At 41.0% G+C, this 13,107-nt stretch overlaps 1 protein-coding gene across 5 annotated transcripts in view; it reads left to right on the top strand.

The window, feature by feature from the left end:
* The window catches only part of arhgap24 (Rho GTPase activating protein 24), a 61,722-nt gene that overhangs the window by 32,659 nt on the left and 15,956 nt on the right, over positions 1-13,107 (top strand). The window contains exon 1 of one of the 5 annotated variants that reach the window (XM_069710794.1): positions 697-848. The exons of 1 other annotated variant lie outside the window; for it this stretch is intronic. In XM_069710794.1, coding sequence (XP_069566895.1) covers positions 827-848 — 22 coding nt within the window. In that variant the 5' untranslated portion in view covers positions 697-826. Of the gene's footprint in view, positions 1-696; positions 849-7,681; positions 7,763-12,087; positions 12,195-13,107 lie in introns of those variants that run through there. 3 more of the 5 variants (XM_069710793.1, XM_069710796.1, XM_069710795.1) reach the window with 3 other exon arrangements.

Raw genomic sequence — 13,107 nt, 5'->3', positions numbered from 1 at the left:
AATGTAATCACCTCGGATAGGCCGGGTGTTCAAACGGGCGCCCTCTGCCACTTAATGGAAGCCAGTGATGTGTAGTTCACCTATAAGTCTGAATTAAGACAAGGAGGTTGTTAGAGACCTCCCCTCCAGAGGGAGAAACCCCGGTGTCTCAGGGTTTCTTGGCCACCAGTAGCAGCAGCCTTGCCGACCCTGCACGGCAGTATTTATAGAGCACTGTGGATGAGTCATTTGGCTGAGTGCCCACTCTTCGTTCACCAGATTTACAGGTCCCAGCTTTGGGGAGGGCTGCTTGATTTACAATGCAACCCCCTCCTCCCTCCACCGCCAGCTCCCACCCGTCTCACTTCCTTCACAGAAGAGCAGACACACCATCTTCCCTTCAGCTTGCTGTTTCACTCGCCGCTCTCTGTCCTACACTTCTTTCGTGTCTGGTCTCAGAGAATATGCTTCCTCTGCTCGGTCAGCTCCTTTGACAGAAGTGTAGTGCACGTAGTGGGAAAGGCTTCCCTGCAGAGGCAGACAGACTAGCCTTCGCCTGACCTGCCTAACTGCTGCTGATCGGCGTGTCACATCGACCCGCCTTCAGCTCAACAGAATGAAGTTGTAGGCGAAAGAGTTGGAGGAGTTGGAGGAGAAGCAGAGGAAGGAGGGAGAGAGTAGGAAGTGCAGTGGAGTGTGTGTTCGCAGAAACAGAGGGAGATAAATCCATCTGTGGCACAGAACAGATGAAGAAGTGGCACTTGGAGGCCGGCGGTCAGCAGCGAGAGCGTGGCTTGTGCTCCCTCAACCCTCAGCTGAGAAGGGGGCACGTCTTCGTCTGCACCCCATGGATCTTAACTCCAACCCAGGTGTGTCTCTTTGCATAGCCCTAATGAATACTAACACGTTTGCATCTGGTTTGGACTGTTTCATCACGACAGCAGAGATATTATTAGACTTTGTTTCTAGTTTCAGTTGCAGCTGAAGGAAAGGGTGGAGGGACTTCTCGGACAGCTTTACATGTCTTCAGACACAAAGCTGAGTTGCCACTTATCCTCCGTTCACACTGTGCGAGTGTCTTTTTTCACATGCCGTCCATATGTCTTGTTGAGTGTTTTACCAGCTCCGGGTTTTAGCTTATGATTATTGCAGCTGTGATTTAAGATGAGCTGTTAATGATGCTTGTCTTCCTCATTTTCCTGCTATTGCCGAGGCTTCCTTTTTATTTGTCCAGTGTTCTGACATCTGCAAACATGCTTTGTGGCTAACACTGTTAACTGTTTCTGACATAAGGATTCGCTTCATTTGCAGGAATGTTAATAGTGATATTTCATAGTGGCTTTACTCAGTAGCAGTGTATTGACGGGAGGGGACCGACTGTCAGTCTCTTTGAGCCTGATGAAGATCTTCCTTCATGTGGCACATTTCTTCCATTTTATTTCTCAATAAATCTTATAGCTGTCCAGCAGTGTTGCTCCAGGGATGACAGTGTCAGTCTAATGTCAGTCTAATGGTTTGTTGGTCTGTCAGTCCAGAGTGTGACATCTCAAGGACTATTGGATCAATGGCAGTGAGGTTTGCCTCGTCCCCAGAGGAGGAATTATTCTGACTTTGGTGATCCCCTGACTCTTTCTCTTGCACCGCCATGAGGTTAATTTATGTGGTTTTGAATGAGATGTCTAATCAAGTAATGTGATGCATTTTCATCAATTTCATGCCTCCTTTAGGGTGAACAGTAAAAACGCTGGTGATCCTCTAGCATCATCATCATCATCTGTTTAAGAAATGACTTTCTCCAATACTTTGGTTTAAAAGCAAATATTTCCTAAATTAATGAGATTCCTGTCAGCTTCAGCTGCGCTTTGTGCTGAGGTCTGATTAGAGTATAGCAAACATTACTGCTAACATCTGCATGTTAGCATCTGCTTCCATACACTACAGTTTGATACACATTCTTGAGATTCACTGATACCACTTGGGATCACAGAAAAATATATTCTGTTCCTTAATGCTGCTCCAATTTTCCAGCGACCACAGAATCTGTATGTTTTGTTTTACTTCATTGTCGTTGGTATGTGATAAAAATGCCATTAACCAATTGCGTAACTGAATTTGACCTTTGTTTGCTGAAATAAAAGGCATTAGTATTGTCAGTCAGGTACTACTCAACAAAACAAACATGCCATTTCTCATGAGCAGACAATACATCTCATTGGTTTTTGTTTCATGATATTTTATGTCAATCATAAGAAAAGGAAGAGTAAATGCAAAGTATAGCAACTTCTTCTTACACTAACTTGTAAATATGAATGAATCCTGATAAACTTTGTCTTACTCTGCTAAGTGTGAACTACAATTCAACACCCCTGAAATAACATCAATGAAAATAGCCATAAGCCTTTAAAAGATATGTGTAATTTGAGTCTCGCACAGGTTGGGTGCACTAGATGTGTAGCTTTAAAGAAATGTTGCCAGAGGAAGAAAAATCATGCTTAGTTCAAGAGCACTCTCATGGCTGGGTCAAATTTCACTTTGCTTGGCTGCTTGAGGCAGATAACAGAACAGAGTCCTGTTCATAGCTCCCAGTCTGCCTGTAAATCCACCCCGGGAAAGACGTTCTCATGCAAAAAGCTGAAGCTTTGGGAGTGGAAACAGGCAGAACAAATACTGAAACAGGCTGAACGTTGGAGCAGAAATTAGATTTCAAGAACTGTTGAAGGAGCCAAGAAGGGAAGGAAAGAGTGCATAATAGAAGGATTGAAACAGTCAGTGGTAAATTAACTGATAGATGTTAATGCTGAATTTGCTAATTGGAATTTTTTTTTTTTTTTTTTAAACAAAACCAAAGTCTAAAACCTCATCCCTCGGGATTGAACTCTGAGAACTGACTGAACAACATCAGCAAAAGTTCAACAACGCACAAAGAGCCAAACTCATCATCAGCATTTCTTTGTCTCTCCACTTAGATCACCACCAATCTTTTTCTTTCGAGCCCCCCTTCCTGCCCCCGCCCCCTTCATGCACTGCATCCCTCCCAGGCTGACAGCGCTTTGGCTGGCTTTGTCAGAGCAAACAACGAGGATGTGGAGTGGCAATGCTGACAGCACCGCTGCCATGGCCAAAACAACACATTTATCTCGCTGAAGCTGATGGACGCGAACCATCGTTTCATGGTGCATGCCTCTGAGTTCGGTCGCTGCAGACAATGTGACATAAATACTCAAACGCTTTCTCTATTTTTGGAACAAAAACACTATTATACAAATTCATGACACATGTTCCACTTCATCAGTCATTAAGTAGAAAAATGAAGTGTTGGGAAAGGCTCATACAGGGTGATGATTGATGAATGTCACTCAGTTCTATCCTTCTATCAAAATACTGTTCCCTGATGACAGGCCTGTCAATCTCCTGAAGCCATCTAGCAAATGAACATGCTGATTAATGCCTCTATGACACATAAACATGAATTCATTTTAAAATGGAATTACTTAAACTGAATGAAAATCATGGAAAAACATTTTTTTTATATACTCAGCTGTCAGGATTTCTGTGCTTCACATTCTTCCAGCCTTCACCAAAAGTATATCCAGAGCTCACATGCCTAAACTCAAACTACCTCCGTTTTTTTGTTTTTTTTAATCAACAGTCAGCAAGCTGCTCTGCCTCCATTAGTCATAATAAGCCATAAGTCAGGTTGCTGTAGCCCCGTCTGAAAGGTTCAAAGGGCTTCCCAAAGGCCAGGCTGACTCAGGCTACCAATTGTGACTGCAGGGAGTGCAGGTGTGCTCCCCTGAAACCGTCATCAGTGCTGAAAGGTGATATTAGAAGGTATTACTGAGCGCTGCAACAGGTACTTTGTCATGCCCAGCCATTGTTTCATTCTCAGGCATGGATAAAGGAGGGTTCACTCCCATCTTCAAGTGCCAGGAAGTTTGTTTATGTCTGTTTCCTTAGCAAACAAGAATCAAACTGATTTCTAATACGTGTAAACAAAGAGGCGGATTGAGGCTGATGACATGTTGTCCTGCAGAAAAAAACAAAAACAAATTATCCTACTTAAATCTCACCCTTTTTGTTGTTTTCCCACAGAAAGTAGTTTTACCAGTAGCATCCTTGATTGCATTGTGTGAGCATGAACTTTAGCGCTGGCAACATCCTGTGCGTAAATCAAAACAATTTCCAATATCGGACAAACATCTCGGGAGATCATTTGTGTGGGATCGCAGAGTGCACACCGATGACCTCCTTGCACGCAGTCCACAGAGATTTACAGTCTCACGGCCATGAGGGCATCATACACTTGTCAAATTGGTGATCTGTCATTGTGAAATATGTTTACATGACCGTGAAAATCCACGCATGTTTCACTCCAACACACTAAACGCACACATACATAGTGCAGAAATGAAAGTATCAACACTCATCCTGTCAACCAGCCCAACGGAGAGTGTAACTGTTTGTTTAAAGTCTGTCTGGTAAAACATAAATTCAATATGGTGACGATAGCGGGCTAAAAGCACATTAGAACCGGTGTCAGGTTGACTTCAGAGCTCTCCTGCCAAGACACTCAAAGTTTTCCTCTTGGATCTGTATGTACTGCACCTCTCCAGGAGCTTCCTCTCATATCAGCATGCTTGTATCACTAGTGTAATGTTTTAGCCTCCCAGCATTGCGTGCAAGTGTTCAAGTGACAACAGCTGCCAGCCCTCACCAAAACACAACACTCACCAAAACTCAACACTCATTTTAATGCGATATTAATCCCCAAGTCGGTAGTCACTGAAGCTGTCAGTACTCTAAAACCATCACTCGTAAGGATTTCGGTATTTTAACAAACCTCAAAGTGTTGTCATGCATAGTTCAAAGATGTTTGGAGTTAGTCTAGAATGAATCTCACATTTAACTGCACACCACCACAGGAATAAATAGGCCCAACAGAATGAGTGTGGTTTCTTACCCATGGCGCTTCCATAAATGTCGTTTGTGATTTATATTTACATTTGTCAGTTTTGGCCTTCGTCGTTTTAATGGTCACTTTTGTATTTTTAAGTACTAAAAACCGTCCAAATATAGTTTTATATTTCCTCTCTAAAGCTTCTCACTGGAGCTCTACCAACAACAGGCTGTTTTTGTGTCTGTGTCTTAAAGGTACATTGATATCAGTGATCCCCTCTTCTGATTGGCTGATTCTTTTATGAGTGACACATGACCTGACCAATTACAGATATTCTTCGGTCTTGTTGACGGAATGACCGCTCTTGTCTATTCTTCTACATGAAAGGTTAGTGGACCGCGTTGAGGGTGGAAATATGAAATGAGCGCAAAGTTTGTGACATCACAAATTTACTTTAGTCGAAACAACTCATCTAAGCAGCACAGTTGCTGAATACGAGCTGTGTATTTCTCCGTATTCTGTTTTGACAGTTTCACAGCATTTATTTTGCACCTAGAGCTGCTTTATAATCAAAAAAGGAATGGAAATCTGAATTTATGATATGAGACGTTTAAAACCAAGTCAGGTATTAAAGGATCATTCTGGTCTTTTCACACTTGTTTGCACATCAACTACAAATCGCTTAACGCTTACAATCCTTACAGCTGTTGTCCAAAGAAAAACGTTGTTTATTTTAGGGCGTTTGAGCATGAACACCAACTGAAGGGAACCTGAGGCTAGTTTATGATACTGTACATTATAGTCATAATAGTTACAGTAATTGATCCTTTTACTTTTCTTGGAATCCGGAAGAATATGAATGCATTGTTAGAAAATGCAAGTATGAGCCTTTAAAATATGTCTGTAGACTCTACAACTCACTTTAACTCTAGCTCTCTATTAGTCGCTGCTCTTTATGATTATTGTACCAGCTCTGGGCTTTAGTCTGTTTTCCTGTTTCCTTTTTCTAAAGTTGAAATTGATTCCACTTACATAATGGTATATTTACAGGAGCCTTGGCAGAACACACAGACACAGCTCTTTATTTAGTTGGCATGTAATCAGAACAGAGACACTTGGCTCTTTGACAGCCCTGACCTCCCTGAACAGACTGACCCGTTGCTTCCCCGCTTGTCCTCATGACAACTTATTAAAACTGACTCATACGACTCAACAGCTGCATTTGTCCAGTGTACTTCTCTTGAAGTACACTGGACAGACTCTCTTGAAATAAAGATTTATGACTATTGTCTTCCTTCCCTGACTACCTGGATTGTTATGGTTAAACTTCAAGTAGTCAAGGTATCATGTTAACCTTTCAGCACCAAAGAATACAGAGGATTTAGAGCTGATGTGGCCATTATTCTCCATTTTTTTGGTGCCACCATTACCCACTTCCCTATGGGCGCCTGTCCCCTTTGACCTCCCATCTCCCATTCTCTTTGTTACTCATTCAGTGTCGGGTGGTAATGGATAGCCATAGTGACTCTATGGGGTCTGTGTCCTCCACCAGACAATGTCTTTAGGGACTCAGGTGGAGGCTAATGTTGTTGTGTCTGTTTTGAGATTATGTCTATAGACAGGCAGGGACCACCATGACACCAGGACAGAGAATTAACCATCGATACCTTAAGGGGGGAGGTTCAAGTGAAACAGGACACCCATTACAGATACATGGGAAGATATAGAGCTACAGAGAGAGGAGGTTTACACCAGGAGTCTGTGCACCATGACTAACCCTAACCCTAACCCTTGGAAAGAGAGTTTAGGGTTTTTTAGATGTGAAGGAGAACTATGTGGTATTATTTTCATCGTTCAATCATTTGACATTTTCAACCATCACAACATGCAAACTATTTGACTTTAATCATTAAGCGCTTCAAATAAGAAGTAATTCCATTCCTGATCATTGTTGATTGTTTGACTGATAGTTTAGTCTATAAAAGGTGACATCTTAAAAAATGCTTAGCCCCAAAGTCCAATGCGACATCTTCGAATTGTTGTTTGCCAGCCAAAAAAACAAACGAAAGAGTGAAGAGAGAAAAGCAACAAATTCTCATATTTGAAAATCAGGAAGCTGCAAACGTTAGGCACATGCATTATTAATAACTTTACATTTATCTAAATTGGCTTTACTTCATCTCTGCATGAACTCTGACAGTTTAAATAAATTAGTGACATCTTCTAATGTTGTCTCTATTACTATACCTGTATTAAAGTTTTCCTTTTGATTCCACATGGAAAAGCTCAATATGATGACTATCAGTCAAACTTACTTATCTAGAACCTTTCGAACAAACCAAATGTAATTCAAAGTGTTCAAATTATTGTGCTCTTAACAGTTGAAGATGTCAATTAACAAAGCATTGCAGTGTGAATGGGAGATTCCATGTTTGCTTATGGGGTCGTGCCCTGTGTCACACCGTGGCCTTTTTAAACCCAAGCCTTCAGAAAGATCTGCCTATTGTGCTGAAGAGAGGTTTGTGTGTGTGTGTGTGTGTGTGTGTGTGTGTGTGTGTGTGTGTGTGTGTGTGTGTGTGTGTGTGTGGACTCACTAACCCCCCTCTCCAAACCTCACCTCCCTCCCCTCCTTCCCTTTCTCTTTCACACCCTCTCAGCTGTGCTCACTCACTCATTCCCAGCCAGGCCAAAAAACTGGCAGAGCAGCTCCTCCGGTCAGGAACTCCGTCCTCACCTCACGTTAACCCAGGCAGCCACGACTTTTTGTAACCCATTCAGGAGAACTCTCTTTTCTGCAGCAGTGTGGACGAGGCATGGAGGTGGTTCATCAGGCGATTCATAGTTTACCTCAGTATGGATTATCTGATTTACTATCCCAACATCAAGGTAATAATAATAATAGATGCACTATGTGACTACTTTGAGCCTTTTAAAAGCTTTATATGCTCAATCTCTGTACTGCAATATAATGGAAATATTTCTGTACATATGCACCATTGTGTTTACTGCAGGTTTCTTTGTTGTAACAGCTGCACTTTGCAGACGGATTAGATCATCTGCAGGTGATACTCGCGAGTGAACTGGACTCTTGTGTATAAGGCTGCCGAGAAAAGATGAAAAAGAACATGGTGGTAGTTTTTCTTTCCACTTTTAAGACATGATTCCTTATGAATGGACGAACGTGTTGCTGTGTTGTGTGGCTTGCCGTTTGGTGAGTGTTATTTTGGAGGTATTTATGATGCTTGGACTTCTGAGAAGACTATCATTAGACACATTATTGAATCTCAACTTGCCCCTGCTTGCATGCAAACAAGTAGACTCTTGCAGACAAGAGAGAGCAGACACTGATGTGTTCATTAAATCTATCACCATACACACACATTGGAGGAATTATGACACATATTTTTGTCATTTAATGCTCAACAAGGTAGTTACAGTGTCTGCATTGTTTTCTGGGCCAGCAGCAGCTGCTTCCTCTACTTGGCAGGCAACATAATCAAAGTCTGGAAGAACTTAACATTTTCACAATAAGTCTTCCACAAAAAAATCTTCCACCTTTGTGTACACAGAATATTTCTTAACTGAGTCTCTTTTGACCTGCGTCTGCTTGGACTAAAACAAAAGGCCTTTTTTGTGGCGAGACCGTGGAAAGCTTTATTTTGTCACCTTGCTGGGCTTCTAAACTTTTAAAGTAGAGACACATGTTAATGGTGTCAAATGTACACTTTAAAATGATTACAGCAAGGGAACATTTTGGAAAAAAATTATATTTTTTTGTTGACAGTTGCACAAGAAGATTGACGTTCTGTTTTCATGTTTGCTTAACTTAACACAAACATTGTAAATGGGGAAACCGCGAGCTTAGCCCTGTCCAACGGTAACAAAAAAAAAAACACCCAGCCTGCCTGCCAGCACCTCTCGAGATGCTTTTCTACCACTTTATATTGTGTTTGGTTCATTCCAAACAAAAACCGAAACGTAGTGAAAGTTCATGTGCTTGACAATTTCTTCACCAGGCGTCGTTATTTCCTTCAGCTGGGGTCTCCTGCTTTGACAAAATAAAAGTCACATGTAACATTTATTCACATAGCTGAGCTCCACCAAACCAGCAGAATGAGCTTCTTTTGTGGGAACAAATTGTAACAGAAATGTAAGACCCCCCTCCTCTCCCGTCCTACAGTCGGTCTGCTAAGATAAACTCAGCTAACTGTGGCTGCCGCTTCGTATTTAGTTTACAGATATAAGAAGGCATCAATCTTCTCGTTTTACTTACGACGTGAAAAAAAAGAAGCCCAACAGGTCTTAACTGAAACAAGACGACAAGAATTTCATATACACATATATTACATGTTTATATTCATGTCATTTTTCATGATAGTATGAGTTATTAAAACTTCTTCTCAGTGCTAGCGACCTAAAGCAGGAGCTGCGGATGATACAAATTTGACATCTGCACAAAATTGAACTGTTCCTTCTATGATGCTAATATCCAGCTTCCCTCTTTCTGTTTGGTTTTACAGAGCCTTTAATACTGAGGTACAGGTCACAGTGAGGTGTATCGGGGCTCCAGGTATTTGAGAGCAGTTTCACACACAGTGGGATCCTTTGTTGTCTCCCACCTGTTTTGAGCTATTAGTTAAAGACTAGTCTGCAGCTGGGTTCAGCCACTCATTAAAGCTGGTGGTCACAACTGGAATGAACAGTTGTTAGCGGTCTGCATCCAGCCCCAGTTAGATGGTGACATGACACACACATAGAGGGCTACTATGAATAATGGAAGAGGTAGAGATAAGTTAATATGTTGCCAGCTGGTCAGTCGTAGGTTAAAGTTTTATTTCAGGTTTTTCAGTTCCTCAGAGGTATGTTATTAATATGCAGATAACTTAGTATAAACTTAGTTCTCATTTTAGGTGCTCCACTGCAGGGAATATCCTCAATAGAACTTAAAAAAGTGAAATGAAATGGCATTTCCTTTCTCCGTAACTTTTTTTTTTTTATGAAGTCTCAACGTGAATAGGGAATCTTAATCTGTGTGCCTTACTTAATACAAGCTCTCCTCTGAAGTACAAGTTTGCACGCCTCTGAAGAAACTGACAATTGTTCACCGCTGAGTTTATAAAAGTTTGGAGCAGTGTGCCGAAACGTGACGAATCAAGGGAATTGGGACAGCTGTCACGCTCCTCTCTTCAGGTACGGTCGTGCTACACCTGACTGTCTCCGTCTGTGAGCTCCTGCTAGGATTGGTCTCATTTTTTAAAGTGATGATTGAGTGGTGTTTTTTTTTGTTTTTTTTTAGAAAGATACATTGCTAGTCTCACCATAGCAAGTCTGAGAATGGAGAATAATGCTTTCAGGCAGCTTAACCACAGCCAGGAACGGATGTGTCAACAAAGAGCCTCCAGTCGTTTTTATTCATAGGACAGATAAGGAGAATTTACCTCCAAGCAACAAGATGATATTTGAGGTTTTGTCTCTAAAGTTAATCTTTACTAACCAAAATATTTATGGCGGTGAAAGTTGCAGATCGGGGATTGAATAGTTAATATTTGTTTTTCACAGGGATGTAGCTTTAGTTTTATCTTATTACCGGTTTATCTGATAGTGGTTTTAGTCAAATCATTGATCTTTACACGTCAGGAGACAATGCTTGAGTTATGAGTTATCTGAACACTGTGTGCTTATGAATCGGCCAAACAGGATTCCTCAAACACTTCCCACCTGTGCCTGAGATAGTTAATATTGTCCATGTGCTTAGCGGGTGTGACATCTCACCCGTCTTTCTAAACCATGAGGCCAGCTCAGCTCAGCCACCGTGGAAGAAAATTGAGCATCAACAGGAAATGGCAGGAGTGTGCTGTAATGGCCGTGGTATGCTGTATAATCCTGTTGCATGCTTGTTTAACAGCTTCACAACCGTTGTTTCCAAAAGGAAATACTGCCTGTATCTTATTTCAGTAATGGAGGGGCTGATTGATTTTAAATGTGGACAAAAGAACTTGCTGGCACACCAGGGGATTGCAATTACTTTGCATGACAATTAAAGCAAACAATGCCGGCAGGGTGGACTGTGACTGAGAAACGTTTGTGTGACAAACTGGACAGTGTGAGTGAATTTTGTTTCTGTAAGAAATGACAGATCCACATCGGTAGCTAAAAATCATTATTTGGTTTGAGTAAGATAACATTTAGACTAAATATTTAGTTGTGCTCCAGCAGGGCAAAAAAACTTTTAAAGAATTTAATGAAAATGTCGCGTTTTATTGATAGTTCTGTCCTAATATCTGAATTTTGTCTTGTACTGAAACAAATGCAAAAATTCTCAGTGGATGGTGACAAACTGGACATTTTGCGACAAACAAGCACAACAAAAGGCACATTTTCCAATGCAAAGCCTAAGAAATCACTGCAGGAATACGCTGCGCCTCCTGACTGAGATATCATTTGTTGCTTAAGAGAAAGCAGGCTTTCTTAATTAAGTTTGTCATGATCATTTTTTGAAATAATGTTTTGTCTGTAATTGCAATTTACAAATATTCAAGACAATAACAGACACAGTACTTTAGGCAAATTTTAGGTTGGTAATAGTTACTTGTTGTTTTGCATATTTGAGTGTTAGTTAAGTTATTTATATACAACTAAAACTATTGTGCCGGACAATGACGTATACACAAACGTCCGTTACTTTCAATTCAAGCCGTTGCAGAACGAGTTCCACAATGCTAATAATGCCTGTCATTTACAGGTAGCCCAAATCTCTCTGTATTTTACAGTATACAGAGATTTTAAATCTGGTGTCTGGTGAGACATGCGCTGGGCGGATCAATGCATACTGGGCAGGCTCTGTGGGCTCAGAGCACCACTGTTGTCCAAGAACTATCACAACAGCAACAGAGTTGTATTAATCTACCGCTGAAAATAGTCAAATGCACAGATTACTGTTTTAAAACAATGAAACAATATATTTGTGAGCTATTTTTCAAGATTTATGCCAGCCACTGATAACCATGAATTTGGACCATTGAGGGGAGGGGGGGGGTCGTCGGACCCCGAAAAAAACCTTAGCACGGCCCTGGTCGTCCCGGTCTGACACGGTCTGTCTGACAAGACTGGACACACGCCAACACATCATATTCTCTTACTCTCTGAATTAAGTCCATTATTTTACCAGCTGCTGTGAGAGTCCGTTGCACGGTGGACTTCGGGTTGAATTAAACGCGGAGCGCGGTTTCACTCACGAAGTATTTTGGGGCGACGAGTGTTTTCCACCGGCTGAAGAAACACTCCCATGTGCGAGCACAAGTGAGCAGCTCGGTTACCGGTTAGTGCTTCGTGTCTCTCGCTGTTTTGTTTACGAATAACGTCACCGAAACTGTTGCACGTCGCAGGTTGAGGAAAGATGAAGTGACCTAGAGGATTTAATTCTTACTGTTTTGGAGGTAAGCTGCCTCTTTGTTTATGTTTTATGTCTTTTAATTGGGCTCACATGGCATAGTGGAAATGATTGAATAAGTTTAATGCAAATTTAAACACAAATGTTGTCTGGTGCCTTCAAGGCTGAAGATGGGGACGTCGTAAAGTTAATGAATTGTGTCTGTCGTGCCAGGTGTAATTGATGGGTGCTCTGAGGCTAATCAATCGCGGGTAGTGACTAATAACTGGATTAGGAACAGACAGCAGGAGACTGGAAATGAATGAAGGACTAGTTTTTGGACTGCAAGCATTATATCAACCTGAGACTCTATGGGTGGATCAATATGTTTGGATGAATGATGTATAAACCACAAAGTAGCCTATAATCAATTATCTGTCAGAAGTCTTTACATTCTTGTACTTGGCAAATATTATACATTTTACATTAAACTATTATATTTTCGCTGTTAACAAAGTAATCACATTTTCATAATGGATCGGTATGTTGATTAGTTTTTAAAAGTGCAGATTAGTGTATGGATACCTCTCATTCTTATATAGGTCGTGTTTTATTGAAGGCTGCAACAAATGACCATCTTAATATTATCCATTAAATGTCTACAAAGTCTTTATGAAGTCGAATCATGTATAAATGAAATGTGAAAAAAAAAGTGTCCATTGCAAGATTTTGACTTGAGATGGATTGTTTTGTCCAAAAACCAAAAATAATGCATTTAAAAGCTGGAACCAGAGAACACTTTACATTTTTGCTGGAAAAATGTCACCAATTACTTTCAATAAACTAATCCAAGTTTTATTAT

This window comes from Brachyistius frenatus, unplaced genomic scaffold (assembly GCF_029030835.1).
Source record: "Brachyistius frenatus isolate BFR_SWC_R1_liver_20210118 unplaced genomic scaffold, ASM2903083v1 Contig_94, whole genome shotgun sequence".
Lineage (NCBI taxonomy): Eukaryota > Metazoa > Chordata > Actinopteri > Embiotocidae > Brachyistius > Brachyistius frenatus.
Note: the sequence above shows the minus strand (reverse complement) of the source record. Positions and strands in the feature narration are given on the sequence as shown.